Source organism: Rhinichthys klamathensis, unplaced genomic scaffold (assembly GCF_029890125.1).
Source record: "Rhinichthys klamathensis goyatoka isolate OS25496 unplaced genomic scaffold, OSU_Roscu_1.1 h1tg000121l_1, whole genome shotgun sequence".
Taxonomy (NCBI): domain Eukaryota; kingdom Metazoa; phylum Chordata; class Actinopteri; order Cypriniformes; family Leuciscidae; genus Rhinichthys; species Rhinichthys klamathensis.
The window spans coordinates 5,726,739-5,745,153 of NW_026606658.1; the positions used below are offsets into that span (position 1 = coordinate 5,726,739).

General features: G+C 38.0%; 2 protein-coding genes across 2 annotated transcripts in view; both read left to right on the forward strand.

Moving 5' to 3' along the window:
* The first annotated feature begins 840 nt into the window (after window positions 1–840).
* hoxb1b (homeobox B1b) lies at window positions 841–2,760 on the forward strand. The gene is made up of 2 exons (XM_056255698.1): window positions 841–1,879; window positions 1,989–2,760. Exons 1-2 carry the CDS (start codon window positions 1,294–1,296, stop codon window positions 2,315–2,317), a joined length of 915 nt encoding a protein of 304 aa, XP_056111673.1. The 5' UTR covers window positions 841–1,293; the 3' UTR covers window positions 2,318–2,760.
* Window positions 2,761–10,688: 7,928 nt separating this feature from the next.
* The window catches only part of skap1 (src kinase associated phosphoprotein 1), a 30,300-nt gene continuing 22,573 nt past the window's right edge, over window positions 10,689–18,415 (forward strand). Inside the window, exons 1-4 of the mRNA XM_056255699.1 lie at window positions 10,689–10,937; window positions 11,645–11,750; window positions 12,438–12,463; window positions 12,679–12,795. Coding sequence (XP_056111674.1) covers window positions 10,898–10,937; window positions 11,645–11,750; window positions 12,438–12,463; window positions 12,679–12,795 — 289 coding nt within the window. The 5' untranslated portion in view covers window positions 10,689–10,897. The remainder of the gene's footprint in view (window positions 10,938–11,644; window positions 11,751–12,437; window positions 12,464–12,678; window positions 12,796–18,415) is intronic.

Genomic DNA, 18,415 nt, shown 5'->3' on the forward strand with positions numbered 1-18,415 from the left:
CGTCTTGAGTGAAACATGCGAGAGATTTATTTATCTAGTGCCTCAGGTGAAATGTCCTTTCGCAAATATGGCTGGGTATGCTTATCCAGTCTATACATTAATGGGTAGCATTCTCTGGACAACCACAAAACTGTCATGTTCCCCAGAGCGTATAGCCTAATGTCCCCCTTCAAATGATTAAATGCCAGTTTGATGTAATATTTCCAAAATTAATTTTTAATGGTAAATAAGTATTATAGTAATATACTTGGTTGATTTAATAACGTCATTGGGGTAATAATTCAAATTATTGTGTGAAAATGAAAAGCTCTGTGAATTTGACATTTTAGTGCGTGTTATTTATAATTATTTTGGCCTATTGCTTCTGATGGGCTCAATTCAAGGTTCTCGCGATGTTCATTTGAAATCAAGATAATCATCAGAGTTTATCTGGGACAATTTACAACTCTTAGCCTAATAATAGTTTTCTCTATTCGAATGGAAATTGTTTGTCACTTGCACACAAAAATTATGTTTTGGGTTTAATCGAAATAGCTTAGTCCATAAGATCTAATCTTTTGGTTTAAATCCTATAAACCAAGGGCACGTTTCACGATCTCCTTCTGCTTAAATAGGAGCAAAATATTCTAGCATCTTATAAAACCTTACTTTAATGGGAGATTAGGCCTATAAGCATTATTTTAGAAAGTGGCTCACTATATCGAGAGAGAGAGAGAGAGAGAGAGAGAGAGAGAGAGAGAGAGAGAGAGAGAGATAAAGCCAATCTTTGGCTATTGGTTTGTATAGAAGCTCATTAAAAAAATTAGGAATTTTGACTTAAAATTAACACAAGAAACTCCTTAGGGAAAAAAACACATACAAAGGCAGACTACTTCAAGTCAATGGTCTACGTATGGGTATGATGAATTTTTAGGGCCTATTTATTTATAGCTTTAACACAACTTCAGTTGTCCTCTCCGTCACGAATACAATGAATTCACTGTTATAATCGCTGTGCTCGCTTTAATTCACATTAGATCTACATTGGCAGTTTATCAGATTGATGGGTGCATTCGATTGATGTGTTTGTCATGTAAATACGAATCGTTTGATGGACACCTGCAACGCCCAGAGTGCTACCGCAGGTCGCACACCATTGGTGCAAAATTAGTCACATGATCTGTCACTTAACTGATATGAGCTCGGATAGAACTTTGTGTGGTTTGACGTACTGCTTCGAGGTTGTAGGGGCACTGGGACCACACATCGGCGTATATTGACCCTGCTTAATCAATTTTGCTTGGTCAGTCAACAATGAATTCCTACTTAGATTATACGATTTATAACCGTGGTGCTAACACTTACAGTTCGAAGGTTGGATGTTTTTCTATGGAACAAGAATACTTGCCAAGTGCTTGTGCAAGTAGTAGTACAAATAGTTACATTCCCGAGGGACGGCCAGTCGGAGGAAACACTTTTACACCAGCATCGCATGAAACTCATGGCACAACTTATGCACAACAGCCATACCACATCAATATGGATATGGGGAAAACTGGACACACCAATTTCTGCAAGCAAACCCGACCTCCTCTCTCGGACTATGGACATCAGCACGTTCTCACTCAAACAGATGACCACATGCGCCTTCAGTCCCCTGCTTTTTCTGTCGTGAATATGGGATCCAACATTGGAACTTACAGTGACTCGAACTGCAGGCCTGGCTCGGTCTCTGCAAGCCATTATCAGTCATTTCCTTACGGAGAACTCGAACCGCACGGCTATGGCTCGTTCAGCAAGTACCAGGTCTCCCCTGACAGTGACAGCGATTCCAAGACGAACATCACACAAGCGCCAACGTTTGACTGGATGAAAGTCAAGAGGAACCCCCCTAAAACAGGTGAGTTTGGGGTACAGTGGCCACTACATGAATGAAGGCGTTGACATATTAAAATGTTGTCAAATGATGTTTCTAATCTTATCTTTTTTATTCATAATTGTGTCTTTAGTCGCCGAATATGGGATCCACGGCCAGCAGAACATAATACGCACCAATTTTACCACCAAGCAGCTCACCGAACTTGAGAAGGAGTTTCACTTCAACAAGTACCTGACCAGGGCTCGCAGAGTGGAGGTGGCCGCAACCCTCGAACTGAACGAAACGCAGGTTAAAATTTGGTTTCAGAATCGCAGAATGAAACAAAAGAAGCGCGAGAAGGAAGGAACAGTCCCAATAATTAAACGAGCGACCCTTTGCTCTTCTGGTCAAAGCGCAGACAACTCAAACAGCTCATCCCCCGGTGCTTCGCCTACCTCAGACACTTCCACTACTATTTGATTCTTACGTGCAGTTGTGGCAAACGAACTTCTGTTTCATCACTGTGCTGTGGAGAACTACCTAACTTATTCTGCTGTCCTAGACACAGCATTGTGCTAGTGTGTGCAAGTGTGTTTTAAAGTAATCAATTTGGCTGCATTAGAGCTACTGAATTCATGGTTTAACAGGGTATATGCTTAATAGTAAAAAGCAAGACTTTTAAATGTTATTTTTTTTCTGCCATTGGTTGATATCTTATGTTGCACTACAGATTCATTCCTCTGTTGAAAGAGAAAAAAAAACTGTTGAAAACACTGACATGTTCATGTATTTAGAAAACAACCTGGCCTGTGACATTGTGATAAATAAATATTTTATTTTTCTGAAATATGTTTGATTTCTAATTACATCCGATTTAAATCAATTTATTGATTTTCTTTTAATTAAAAGGCTTTTCATGATGTTGGTAAGATTGTGTCCTTTGTCCGAGGATGTTGCAATACAATGGGACCTAATTTAAATCAGTGTTGCTCTAGTCTGTATAGTTTGACAAGAGGAATGTTGCATTACACACCGGGTGGCTTCCTATGACCTTTTCACCTTTTTGTGCCTCCAAGCTCTCTAAACATGTAAACACTCCTTGGTGCTCAGAATAACACTCACTGTCTAGATTTGAGGTTTTAATCCTATTTGGCACAGCGCAACAATATGGCAGGTAAAGAAATGTAGCTGAGTAAGAGTAAGACCCTTACTCCAAGTCATTATGATAATTCATAAGGCCCTTTTCATCGTATTTGAACATTCTTCAACAAGGCCAGAAAGAAGAGTGATTTATAATGGCCTGATTTCACAGACAGGGCTTAGATTAAGCCAGGATAAGGCCTTAGTTCAATTTCATTTAAGTAGCTTTTATAAACGTGCCTTCGAGAAAAACATTACTGGTGTGCATCTTAAGGCAAAACAATGGCACTAACATTTTAAGATATCTCAGTGCAAGTTGCTTTCAGTTAAAACATCTCAAACATGCATTTTAGTCTGGGATTAGTTTAAGCCTTGTCTGTGAAACCGGGGGTATAGGCCTACTGGGAAATAAAACAAATGACCTTCGTCTGCATAAACATTTTACTGCAAATCTGTTTATTAATTTCATTTGATGTTTATTTTTGGAACATCAGATTCAGAATCTAAGCAAAGATGTGAGCTATTACAGAGAGGGGGGGAAACTGTTTAACCCTAGATACTATCTCCATTAGCCTCAATTCTTCTAGAAAGTTTGCAAAGACTTGACAACCCTGTTTCATTCCCCTGATCATCTGATGGACTGCTCCAATATTTACCCAGGGTGTTGGGTTTGCACAGTATTTGCCCCAGCAGCCACGCACTGTCAGCACCATCTCCACTGACCAGGTTCACTTGGAGTTCAGGCCTAAATTAATTCACAAAAGCCATGGGCCTGTCCAGCTGGGGATGAGAAGGGTGTCTTCCCAAAGGTCAATCAGAGTGTTATCTCTCTCCAAAACAAATTATCCACTATAAACTGAAAATCTAATTGAATCTCTAATATAAGTAAAGACAATAAAATGCATTTTAAACAAATGAATAAAACAAAAGCTGCTATTGAGGGTATTGAGATATGTACACTGAGCAATTTCACATCAATTCAAAAGGTGAAACCCTAACAAAATGGCGAAGTTAAATCCGTTCCAAGTCAGTCCATCTAACTCAAATGACAAAAACTGTTAAGGACATGATGCTGATTATTTCATTTCATTTCATTTCATTTCAAATAGTGCATAAATATGTCATAATGGCACAAAAGAAACTAGCATGTGGAAAAAGGAAAAACAAAAAAATACTAGTCGGTCAGCTATACAAGGAAGAAAACAGCAACAATGCAATGTGTACTTAAAGTTATTAAGTATGTAGTGTTTGTTGCTTGCCCTTTTGGGTTGTGTGGCTCTGGGCTCCTACTGGGTCTCCCATCTGTGGGCTTCAGTGGAAGAGCTAGTGCTGCAGAGACAGATGTTCAGGCAGCCCGGAGGAGGAGGAGGCTGTTTTTCACCAGGTTGTCAGCATGCAGAAAAGGCTCACACTGCAGAATGTGCACGGGGCAAGAGGAGGAATTAGAGGAAGATAAAAGTATAGCATCCTCAAACAATAAACATGCGTAGGGAAGAAATGTTTGGAAAGACATTGAGAGAGAGATAGATGTGTAGCTGGGAAAGAGGCAGTCAGCAGTAGTCATCAAAAAGTCAGTCATTCTGTGTAAAAAAAGAAGAAGGAATATTTGTTTTATGATTACATCAGGTAAGATTGGCAAATATTTCAAAGAAAGACACACTCTACATTCTGATAAATGATGCCACAGTATTGCATATCACTTTGCTGGCAAAATTTTATCCTTTTATGAAAAAAAAAAATATGGATGTTTAAACCTCCCCACAAAGAATATATTCATATATAAACTACTGTTCAAAACTCTGGGGTTGGTAAGATATTATTTAAAAAGACATTTTTATAATTTTTTGGCAGGGATGCATTCAATTGATTAAAAATAACAGTAAAGGCATTTATAATGTTACAAAATATTTATATTTAAAATAAATGCTGTTTTAAGCTTTCTATTCATCGTTCAAATTCTTTAAAAAAAAATTATCGCAGTTTCGACAAAACTATTAAGCTACACAACTGTTTTCAACATTGAAAAAATAAGAAAGTTTCTAGAGTATCAAATCAGCATTAAAATGATTTCTGAAGGACCATGTGACGCTGAAGACTGGAGCAAAGGCTGCTGAATATTCAGGTTATATAATATATAATATAATATATATAATATATTATATAATATTCAGCTGCTGAATATATTATATTTAAAAAAATATATTTAAATTGAAAAAAAAAAATGACGGGGGGAAAAACCCCAGTGATATAACAAATTAAAAATTCAATGACAAAAATCATATTGACAGGTACACCGCCTTTGCTGTCAGGTCACTATTAAGGTGATGTTTAGGGCAGATCTGAAGCTTGCGATGTATATACTCTCCCTGCTGGGTGTGCTTGTCAGAAGGTCTTTTACAAATCAAATGCCTGGCTTGACTTCCTGAGTCTTGTTCAAGTCCCTCTGAAGCATGTCACTCTGCTGGGGTGCGTGACCTCAAAGAGATAAAAAGAATACTGTATACACTATTCATGGTCTTGAAACAGGGGTCAGGGGGTCATTTTATATGTCTTCTTGTCTTTCACAGACATACAGTCAACAGCTAAGACAGTGGCCACATGCAGATAGCCTCCTCCTCTCAGTGAAAACAGGAAGAACAGGAAGCCTTCCTCTTGCTCTCTCCACACAGACCCATATGACCATCCCCCTCTCGCTCAATCGTATCCATGTCCTCACGAGGCGATTTAATCAGTCCACCGCCTTATTAGCTGAGTAACTGAGAGGGACAAGCTTCCAAGGCCCTGTAGCACACAGGCTGGGTTCTTGCCAGTGAGCAACCAACAGATATTGGTTTAGGCAGTGTAAAAACAAACTTGCAAGATTTTTAATAGTATAACTCTGATTAGATTGTGATGTCGAGAGAAGTGAAGTTATTGTACCTGCTTAGAAAGGGCGATTTGGAAAGTTGCCAGTTACTCTCAAAACCAACACTGGCGTTTTTTTTCATAATTGAATTGACAAATTTCCTGCATGTGGATTTGTTTGTAGGGATCATAGAGCTTGGCAAAGTGTAACCGGTGCTCTGTCACTCATATGATTTAGAGAGGAAAGTAGTGCGCGCCAGAGGGAGACAAATGAAAGCTGACAGTTCATTTTATCAGTGACAGATCGTTGATCTCATGGACTGCCTCCCTGGTCTCTCTTAGAAGGCGGTGAAGGTTGAATATTAGTGGATACTGATACAACCAACCACCCCCTTCTGAATCCCAAAGGCTTTTATTCCAACCAGCAGAATATGAGCTACAGCACAACACATAGAAGCAACAAAACCAAAGTAGTATCAGATATTAATACAATTAACATTATATTATTTTAGGATTAATAGGTTCCCTTTCCACAATTCAATCTCATAGAAACCTTTGAATTTAACAGGAAAAATTACATAAATACAAGCAACATCAGTCAACTTTTAGTTTATAGCTTCATGATGGAAATATAGACAGATGATGTTTAAAGGGATAGTTCACCCAAAAAAATACTGTCATCATTCACTCATCTTCATGCTGTCCCATTCCTGTATGACTTTATTAAAAGAAAATATTTTCTATAATGTTTTTACAGTTTTTGTCTAGACAATGAACGTCAATGGGGTCCAAAACATAATTGAACTGATGTTCACTGTGTGGACAATTTTTTTTATGTTTCATAGAAAATATAAATACATACAGGTTTGGAATGACATGAGGATTATTATTATTTTTTTTGGATGAACTATGCCTTCAAGCATATGCAGATTAGCCCCCAGTTTCCCAGACAAGGCTTAGTCCCAGACTAAAATTTGAGCTGGTTTAAAATATCTTAAAATATGTCATTGCCATTGTTTTGTCTCAAGATGCACATGTTTTTTTCTAAGGCATGTTTATAAAAGCTACTTAAATGTCCTAATTGAACTAAGACCTAATCTGTCTTAATCTCCACCTGTGAAACCGGGCCTAGATGTTTTTCTTTTTTTTTCTCTGAGACGTTATCTGAAATTTTTTAATTTTTCAGAGCTATTCATTTCAAAAGTAAACTTTCAAATGGTCCTAAACAATTTATCCATTTGTGTATGAGAAAACAGAGAACTAAATTCATTCTGCTAAAGAACTGTAGTGAAAAACGTTCCTCTATGCTCACCATGATTGATATGTGGGCGTTGCCATAAACTGATACCTGGGAAAATCCTTTTGACAAACTGTCATACTTTCCCCCATCTTCTTTGAAAATATTTACCTCACAGGTCCTTAAACACCCACACAAACATCTTTTAAGTGATGCCTGCAAGTGCCTGAAGTGCTTTGTGTATGTGGGGAGGTTAATTAGCACCAATGAGCTGAAACTGAGTTCAAAGGGTCAAACCAGCGACAGAGATGAGCCCAAGGCTTTGAACGGGCAAAAATGTTTTCATACCATTTAACAAGAAACGCATTATAAACCGGTTGATAGTAATTGAATCTCATGATGGAATATACGACAAACTCTGAAACTGTTCCAGCGCCTTCATATTGACCCCTGGGTCTCTCGAGGGGTGTGTGACCATGTTGGAGTGTGATTTCTGTCAGGTCGGGGCGGTTGGGGGCTCTCAGATGACAGAGTTCTGCCCCTCCCCCAAGTGAAACGCAAATGAAAAGGAATGCAGAGATAAAAAAGCCTGTGTTCCCAGATAAGGGTACAGAAGAAAGGAGTAGGCGAATGCTAAAAGAGCTCTCTTGGGGAGATGAGAGGCGCTGATGTCAGTGTTGGTGGTAGGAGATCATAGCAGGTTCCTCTCATCAGCCCAGGCCTGTGTTTGATACTGGGTCTTTGTCGCTCTTTCAGCTGTGCATTGTTGGGAGGTGTAATCCCGGGCGGATTACAAAGGCAAGATCCTTTCATATGGCTGTGCCCAGCAGGCAGGAGGCAGTGCTCATGCTGGAGTGGAGGGCCACGCTCATTCCTCTATCTACCTTCACAAGGGGCCATATAGCTGCAGGGACAGTGACGAAGGGGTCATTCGGTCATGTCCTCTCCTTGGAATTCTGCTCCCCCTTCTCCATTCAGATGTTTTTCTTTCATGATCTGCCTCCAGCCTGTACCTGTACACAACGCCTTACACCCAATAAACTGGCAAATATCATAAAATAATGAATATGAGCTCTGATATTTAGCTTGAATTAAATCTTCCACAATGAACAACTGTGTTGAGGTAAACCAATTAGGAACATCTAATATAGGAACATTTATATTTTTACCTGGAGGATGATAAAATGTGTGGGAAAATATCATAGACTTATACTGAAGGATGATCTCAAGCCATAGTGGGACTAGAAAATCATGTGAGTGGGCTCTTTTAAACTGGCCAGGTGACCATCAAGCAATGCCACAGCAACCACACAGCAACGCTCTGAAAGCAACCCACAACACCCTACCATTGTGGCAAGGACTTTTGCATAGGCAATCATTTACATTGTCTTCAGAAAATCTAAAAACCTATAGGCTTTTACATTTGTCTGCAAGGTAAGGTTTATGCACAATGTATAAAGGGGTAAAACTAAAAAACACCAGTACTTTCCTAAACACCACTTTGTCAATATGCACTGAAAAAATTAACCATAAAATCATCATGTGTAATGATGATTTTGATTAAGTTAGATCTAACATGTAAACATTTTTTTTATCATTGCATAGCAGATGAAAATCTCTGAAATTATCATATATATTGAGACAAAAAAAAAAGGCAGAACTAAAAATGAAACCAAATACCCTTTCATGTCGCAACTAAAACATTGAAACACCACTAAAATACATCATATCTCAATTGTTTTTCATCGTTGGGAAGGAACAGATATGTAAAATGGATCACACTAACTTCTTAAAATTAAAATGGAGATTAATTAGTAAAAAAAACATGTTTATATTGGAGCTCCAAGATATTCATTGGCAACTAAAGGACTAAAGGCAAAACAACATAAGCTCTTATAAAACATTTAAATGTTTATGAAATGCCAAAGTGTTAAAATATACTGGTACAAGTACAATTGTCTGGACTCTGGAGTGTTATTGTCTTTCCTGCAATTTGAGCCTTGCTTTAAGCACATCATTGCCCTGTGTAACTGCAAATAATAAATTGCATAACTTGACTTGACTAAATAAGTTGTTAATATGTTACTCAAAAACATTTTCTCTAAAACATTTGGATATGATGAGATTTTTTTTTTTGTGCCATATCACTTCCCCAGAGGCTTTTTGCCCCAGGTTGCAACTGGAGGGGTGGGGTGCTTTGTGTGAGAAAAAAGCCCCTCTAGCTTAAATTATTTTTCACCTTCTTTACTCCTTTTAACATTTCTTCTTACACATATTATGTTGGTCAATAAATATATGTAGTAGCCTAAACATAATCAAAATAAATTTGCTTTGCTCTGATTAAATTCTGTTATTAATGTAATAACTTTAAAAACAGAAGAGATTGTGCCGCCCCAATGTGATGCATTGCATTAGGTGCCAGCTCAGCATCAAACTGCTGATTCAGAATTTTGCAAACAATTGTGAGAGGCAAGCAAAAGCTTTTGTGATATGATGCAAATGGATCAGATAGACTACACAGCATTAACAGAAGTAATTCCACTGAGCAAATGTATAGGCCAGACCAGGAAGTGTCATTAGTTTAACCAATAAAAAAGAGCAACAGGGGTAAGTCATGTTCGCTCACATGTCCTGTCCTGTCTCTGCATAAAACATATGTCGAAAATGTCTTATTTTATTTGGTTTAAAATTATGATATATTTTTAATTTAGGCAATTCATTATTATTATCTTTTACATTTTGGAATAGAAAACGAGGGCAAGAGGTATAGCCTAGTAATGGCAGATGGCTTAGTAGGCTAATTATTTCCAACAAGTATAAAAAAATAACGTAACAAGTAGCCTATAATAGGCTAATAACATTAAAAACAACAAGAATGAATAAATGTAAGAACATCTGATTATCACAATAAATTAATGGTAAATTTAAAATGTAGGCTACATGTTTTCTATCCAGCTTTGGAACTAATTTATGCAATTCAGGGTGAGTAGGCGGCGGCCCAATATATTTATAAACTACTTTAATCACACAAATATTTAAACTTCCGGTCTCCATGAGGTAGTTTTGCTATAAGATGGCCTCGACTTTTTATAAACAGCGTGGAGCCGTAAACATTGCATAAAATAATAATAGACGCACCTGACTCGACCTATAGGCTATAACGATATGGAAACTTAATTTAAACAAACAAACAAACAAACCAACAAAACAAACAGACCAGAGGCCTTGTACCAAACATTTCGAGTCTTTCAAAATGGAGAAAAAACATGGCCACTACTTACACATTAGACCGCTGATGGAAGCCTTTAGTCACGATCGATGTTCATGATATGAGATGGAGGTTAGGGAAAACAATGAGATCAAAAAAGAGGTGCAGTGGTTTTGAGCGGTGCCCGTTGCTGTCAATTCGTAGCAAACGAATAAAAACACTTCAAAGTTTGACAACAAATTCAAAACGGTGTAGCCTACTCAATTGTATTTTTAACTGGGTGCTTGGTCTAAAAATTAATATATGGTGGAAAAGGCAAATTCACTTGTAATATTTTGAAATTAGTTTGACTTTCATTTGAGACTCATGTCAAAAAGTAATTCGCCTACATCTCTTTAGGCAGTGTTTCATTGTCACAACAATGTGCTTTGCACTTCCTCTTCTCCTTTCCTCCGCGAGCCGGTTCGTGTGGTGTGATATCTCTCTCGATTATTTTTTATTTCACACTGCGAATTCATTATGTGGGATGACAAGTGACCAACAAATTCACTCAGAATTTTTCTGACCTTCAACCGATGACATATTTTATTAGCTTTTATTTCTGTTTGTAGTCTCACCCAGAGAGCAAGAGATGGGGACGGCGCTTGATGACATCAGACAACTATTAAGAGGTAGGCTAGGCATTGTTTCAATGTTAATGTATTAAAATCTGACTTTATTGCTTCTATACCTATTTGTTTGTTGTATTATTTTATCTGTTTGTTTTTATTAAGGTAAATTAGAGCATTTGATAAATGTCAACTTTTGACTAAAGAAATGCTTCTTATATAGCATACCAAACATGGATTTAATGAGAATTCACAAAGAAATCATAGGACTTAAAGCACATGTTTAGGCTACATCTTAAAGTTAGTTTTCAACTTCATTGTAAACATGTCATTATTATAAAAGTTGTGGTTTGTGTTATTAAACCTATAGTTAGGATTTCAGTTTTATGATTTCATTAGTTTTATTTACTCTAGTAATTATTCTGCTTCGCTGTGTTTACTCTAGAGGAAAACATTTTGTACAAAATGGGACTTCATGAATGATGCCATCATGAGATTGTTATCGTCCTTCTGACACGCAGACAGGATGACTATTGTCATTTACACATTCTGGCATCTATGACATTTGCATGAATAGAACAATCCTTTTCTGATTTGCATCTTTCAAAACATATTTAATAGCAAAATCACATGACACAAAGGTCACATTTTTCTTTTTCCACATGTTGAAATTGAAACATTGAAAGTTTTGTGTCATTGTTTTTTGCTCTTGTAAACAGACTCTTACATAGCATGAGTAGTTTACTGAGGTTTTTCTCTCTCTCTTTCAGACTGTGAGCTGTTTGTTTTTGAAATACTCCAGGATGAGAATCTCAGTAAAGTTGCTCTAGATTCCAGGGATATTCTTATACGAAATTTTCATGTCATCCAGAAGAGGTGAGGGATGTCACAGTATGTTTTATTCATGTGCAAGTATTAGAGCTGACAAATACTTGCTCCCCTTTGTTTGTATTGCACAATGAAAACCACAAAAAGTAAATTTATAGAAGCAAATTATTGGCCGCTTGAGAATCTGTGCTCCCAGTCGAGCTACAAATGAAACACAACAGTTAAACAGACAGGAAGCAAATTACTCAGTTTTTCTATTGTTGTCTTTTTAGAAGCAAGGAGTACAATTACAGCGCTGGAGTGGTTTTGTGGTTTGGTGTGCTGAAACAAAGTGTTTGCAAGGAGAACAAGCACACTTAGATTTTTTTTTTTTCAGCATATGAATACTTTGCTGTCAATGCATCGTTTGCAAACGCTGCAATGCACCGTTTTTTTTTTTTTTTTTTTTTACAGATGCATGTGTTTATACTGATACTCAACCTGCCATCAATCAAACGCCTCTTCAATTCTTTTTTGAATTTGTAGTACAGCTTTCATTGTAGAGCTGAAATGTTTATCTAGACTAAGAAAGATAGTGGAACAATGCAAAGATTACATGCACTTGATTAGAAGCATTATACAGTGATCCATTTTAGTAAAAACTTTGAGCATTGCAAAGTCCATTTGTTTCGAAGGTTATTTGATCCTTTATAAAACCTGCCTCTCTAAAAGCATTTCTAAATATTCTCTTTTCAGACACCCACAAGAATTTCCCCACAGATGTAAGTGAACAGCTGCTTCATAATTCTAATTAATTGCTCACCGAGATTTCCGTTCAGATTCAGGCTTTCCCGGAACAATGGGTTCTTTAGAAAACAAGTCGGTTTGACAAAAATGATTAGATTCTCCTCCCACAGCATTTTCATTTTATGTATATCTGTCGAACTCACTCAACAAAGTTTCTACTTATGTGAAGCTCTTTTATTTTTTCTCCTAGATGAAGCCAATCTTGAGGATAGTTCAGATGACAACCGCAGCTCCAGTCTGGGACGCTCTGCCCCCTCAGATGATATGTCAGTGGCCTCTGACTACCAGGAGGAAGGTGCCAGTGAGCGTGAGTTCAAGCCACTATGTGCATATATGAGTGTGTTTACTCGTATGTCTAATGTATGTAAGCTGTGATAAGTCAAGACAGGAAACTTGTCTAGCACATCTTTAGCACATTGTTGTGGGGGTTTCACTGCTAATGATGAAATACCCCAGTGGAGGTGTTTGGTAACAGATCACCCTCTAGTGGATTCCCACAGCTCTGCTGCTGGCATTGAGGAGTGTGTGGAAGGGGAATGGGAGGGTGGTCTTTTACCTCCATAGAAAAGGGATGAAGAGCTCCCTCTAGTGGCAGGCGGGGGCGGATGTTTGGGCATGTGTGCTGCTGCTGCTGCGGAGGCATGCTGGGTTCTTGGGGTTAAACTGTGGCATGTTTGCCTGCTTTTAACAATGGTGTCTAAATGTTAGCTTTCTTGTGCTTCTGACACAAAGTAAATTTACTTGTGTATATAGCCTACTAGAATTTGAAAAACGTTAACTGGAGTGAAATTCGACGTTTAAAGAGAGTTTAAAAACAGGATGTACTGCAGATTGAAAATGGCCCACCAAAATCTGTGTTGTGTTTGCTGATTGTGTTTTTGACCAATATGGGCAGTTTGCTGTTGCTTCGGGCCAAATCTTTGACTGATCATCCCTGGCTCCTCTGTAAGCAGCTGGTCTTGAAACTCAACACTGTACCTGAGGGGCGTTTAATCCATTTTCTCTTCTTTATCACTCATCATACAACTGACAATTTTCTCAGAGGGATCAAAAGCCTGCAGCTTTGCAGAAAAAGCTAAAAAAAAAAAGAAGAAGAAAGAATTAAGGGACATTCAATTCAATATCATTGATCACTAGTGACCTGCTCTGGGATGCTACTGCAATCCGCTAAAAGTCAAAGACAATCCAGATTCTCTCTCTGTCTTTGCCGGATTTGACTTCATAGACATATTTTATTCTTTTAACAGTTTTCCAGATTGAACAGAAAAAAAAAAATGTCAGGCTACACAATTGTCAATTGTGAAAACCATAAATTATTGTTTTTATCTCAAATGCGTCTTCTTGTTCACTGACACGAAACTTCTCACCACCCTGGTAAAAATGAATAGCTACTCCACTATCCCATTTATTTTATATGTTGTTTGTAATTTAGCAACAAAAGGGGGTCAAACCTGGATGTGCTCCTTTGATTTGCTCCTTTGCCGGAAAAGGCATATAAGTCAAAGAGGAGTAACTCGAAGAAGATTCGCATCATGTCGCTCTTTCAATAAAGATAATGACCAGCAAGGGCAAGTGCAGTTCAGGGTTCATGTTTAGTTCACAGTTTGGGAATCTCACATCAAACCCTGCGATAGGACATTTGGAATTTGAGCGGGAGAAAGTGTATGAAATTAGAGAGAGGAAAATAATCATGAAGATTAAGGTTCAAATATGCACCTTTTTCAGCAATTCAGATTTAGTTTTCTCATTTGACTTTGATTCAATAAAGACGCTCCATGCTGTGAGCCCTTCTGATTTTTTTTTTTTTTTTGTGCTTAGCTCGAGTGAATGAAAATCAAAATGCATATGTGATATGAATGAGCTTGCATGCTGATATTTTCAAATTTGCCCTATTGTATTGGAGGGTAAATATAGTTCAGGCATTCAATTCCTGCACCGCTACTCGCTCCGTGATGTCACATGCTCGCCTGTGTGAGGAAGGGAAATTGACTGTGTCTGCTTGTGCTCTAACCTGACTGGAAGAGAGGCAGCAGTTGACTCGTCGGTGGGAGGAGTCAGTTTTATTTCATTTAGCCAGCTCTGCCTCCCTGTCTCCAGAGGGAGGTTTGACAGTAGATTTGTTATAGCTGACAGGAACAGATGGGCGCTCTATTGTCAGGGCCCCTGTCTGTATGGTAATGTGAACTGAGTTTCACCCGCAGACCGCACGGTTGACCCCACCATGCCTGCAGCCTCGTCTGGATGACAGCAGCCCTGCAGCCGAGGATGGGAAGCCCAGGGCAGGAGGAGCCTCACAGTGGGGTGGATGTTTTGCCAGGTCAAGTTTAGGAAATGCAAAAGTAGTAGAATAAAAAAAAAAAATTCTTATCTCTTTGAATGGCCCGAGTCGTAGATATTTGCCACTTAAAATTATTAAAAAACATACAAGACGTCAGTTCCACCAATCATTTCAGTCATAACAAATACAGCAGAAAAAGGTGTATGGTTTGTCAGCCTGACAGGAGTTTGTGTGTTTAAGAGGCTAATATCAATGCTTGTCCTATCAAAGGCTGCACATGCTCTGGGCTCTTTGTGTGCACTGACTTGATTTATGTCCAGAAACAAAAGCCCCTCTCGGCCCTGTTATCTTACCCCACCACGGCTCTACAGGCAAAGCTGGAGAAGCCAATCAGAGAGAGGCAGAGGAGTCAGAGTTGAGTTGTTTCTTTATCGCAAATTAGATCATCAAGATGTAAATTTGATTTTTTTCAAGATCTTAAAGCCTCTTAATTAATGGTTGTGTTGGTTAGGGAATTGATTGTTGTAATGAATCTCTGGAGAGTCCAAAAAGAGCTTGCGTCAATGAAAAATACATTTTAGCCTGGCAATTAAGCGATCCCTCGCAAACCAAAGTGACCAGCCTAACATGCAAATCATCTTCGTCATCATCACGGTTACTGTCAGGAATTTCAGCAGGGCTCTGTCCTGCAGCCTGATCCTGTTCTATTTTCCCTAATGCAATGGCATGTGGCCACATAAAGGTGGAGTCATGTGATCATAAGCACCTTACATGACCTCAGTGTCGTTGTCAGCTGGTCCTTATCCACGTTGCCTCTTAACTCCATACGTTTGCTGTGAGTCCTCACACTTTGAGTGTTTCTTCCTCCCTACAGTAAACTTTTGACCCCTCGGTCTTGTTCTGGTCATTTCATGACCTGTCTGAACTCTGTCTAGGGCAACTGAGTCTACATTATTGACCTCAGTTGCCATAGCCACGGCACAGTTCAAATAAAGTTTCCCAAGCTGGGATAGGATTATTAAAAACTTTTTCAAAACCATTTTTTCCCTCCTTCCATTCTAGTAATCATCCATTCATTTTCCTCTAATCACAATTAATATTCCAATGCGGGTATAGAAAGTGTAAAGTATGAGGCATTGGCAGGCTTCATAGGGCACGTTAAATGACTTCGGCAAATATGACACCATCTTTCCTCTGTGCTGTCGTTTTTCCCACCCTCTGTTTCCCTTTGCATTAATTAATTGAAATAGAAGCATATTAGACACGAGCATCCTCAGTGCTTCGCTGCTTCTGCCGAACGGGTTCAAAAGTTCACTTCACTCTCCGAAGGCTACGATGCTGCTGAAAAAGCCCATATTTGCTCTCGCTCTGTCTCTCGCTCATTTGTAATTTCACTGTTTCACCCAAACACGCTCCTGCCCTGTAAACTGATCATTCGGAAGAGATTTTCAACTGTTAATGTCATATCATTGTCAGTCGCCCTATTCATTGTGCAATGATGAGTCAACAGAGCATACATCACTATATTCATCACGCTTTTTCTTTTATTAGTTAGGAAAATATTGCTTCTGTGCTCAATATAATACGTCCAGGTCTAGTAAAAGTTAGCGTGGGTGAAGAGAGGAAGTCTTTCATGATTTGCAAGGTATGAAATAAGCAGAATAGGAAGTCACAACCTTGAGTGTCTAATCTTCTTTGCAGCCTGTCAGTATCGCAGACAAATGGCAAAACGATTCAATGCTGTGGGTTCAGCTAGAGGTTAGCCTTCCCAGGTACCTCTCTCTCTCTCTCTCTTTCCTCTTACCCATCTTGCAAATGAGAATTTGATTTTTCTCTCCACTGGATTCCATTTCTGGAGATTGATGAAGTTTCGATGCAAGGCCCAGGTGGCCTGATGCTTTCATTGGGAAACAAATGAAAGCGTGTGTAGGTGTGTTTGCTGTACACCCACAGGGAAGGAGTGCTGTTCAAATGTCTTCTGTGTGTCTTTTTTGGTTTTATCTTAATGCAGATTTGCTCTTGGCAACCATGTGCATGTTGCATTTTTAATATTTAGAATATTTGTGTTTTACAAGGGCAGCATTTTTATGCTAGAAATGAACATTCGCTTTTTTTTTTCGTCTTTATATTTACCGACATAATCCATTTGACACGCCATGGCTCTCTGAGGTTCTGTTCTACTGCAGCATTTGGAATGTTTTCACATCTTTAAAATGACCAGAAGAACTGTTTTTCCATTAAATGTCTTTCTACCCTCTGATTTGTCAGCCTGTAGGTATCATTTATCTGTCAAAAAATTGAAAATATTATGCTAATTGCCTAATTTACCATATGTTTTCTATTGAGTGTTGAAACATGTAATAATCATAAAAGAGTCGTTTCCCCACACGGTTCTGAATTTGAGTAAGGATCTTCATGAGTGAGAGGCTATATTTAAGTTTGGGAGGTTTAGGCTGGCCTGGTGATGTACATCACTGCAATGTGTGTGTGATAAAACACAGCCATCGGTTACCACTGAACCAAATCATTTTCAAGATGACTGGCAGGGCCTGGTATGACAGATTCCCATACAACAGAAAAAAAAACCTCTTGATGTAATCACAAGATGAGGATTTTCTGTGAAGTGATCTTTTTTGTAACGACAATTCCTGGCTGCAGTCTATAAGCATTTCGAGCCAATACAAACACTTCAAGTTAAATTATCCTGCTCTCCTAAATTTTATAGAGTAGCTTAAGATGGAAAATTGTTTCCAGATTTTTGTTGTGTATATATAATAAATTATTTAAAATAAAGCACAAGTTTTATTTTTATAAAGAGGATATTGCTCATATATGGCTGGATTAAGATTACAGACGTGTAACCGTTGGCTCTTGTAGTTCTTCTATCATTTAAACAGTTAAGCCTTTGAACTTTCTATTTATTTACTGAGGGGACACGCGCTGAGAGCCTGCATGCGCGTGCTACTCCACAAATGCGAATAACTAAAAAAGTTATTTAGAAAGCATTTCGAATCAAACTTTTTCGTTTTGGTTATTACATTTTTTTCTGATATATTGGCTATATGGGGCTTCCCAACAAAACGAATTATAAACGGATTTTTTTAAAATCTAAAATAAGATAATAGGCCTAATAAGGAATGCGATTATACTGATGAAATTTTCTATACAATAAACAATAAAAATAATTATATATATATTCAAATCATTTTGAAAATAATTACAAAGTAAAATAGTATTTTGTGAAGTCCTCTGATTGAAAAAATAATCATTTTGAAATTAATAAAATTGGCTGACTTTTTATTGTGGAATAAATTACTAAATAAACAATTAAATATCAAAGTTTTAAATGTGAATGGCGCCTATAAGTTGTAGGCTTACGGGAAACCAACACATCCAGGGATTAAGTTAGTTAAAACCTGGGGGTGAAAATCGTGAATAGGCTATCCTTTTTAGGCCTAAACACATAAACATTTATGGGAAACAGAGACAATTAACAATAGCCTATACTGTTATTTTTTTATTAGAATGTCGTTGAATTATTTTTCTTCGTTGTCGTGTTCTGTTAGATTGTTTTATACATTTGATATCTTTTATTGATTTACTTTAATACAGTCTGTGTCGGCTCTTCAGAAAACACCATTCACTTTCC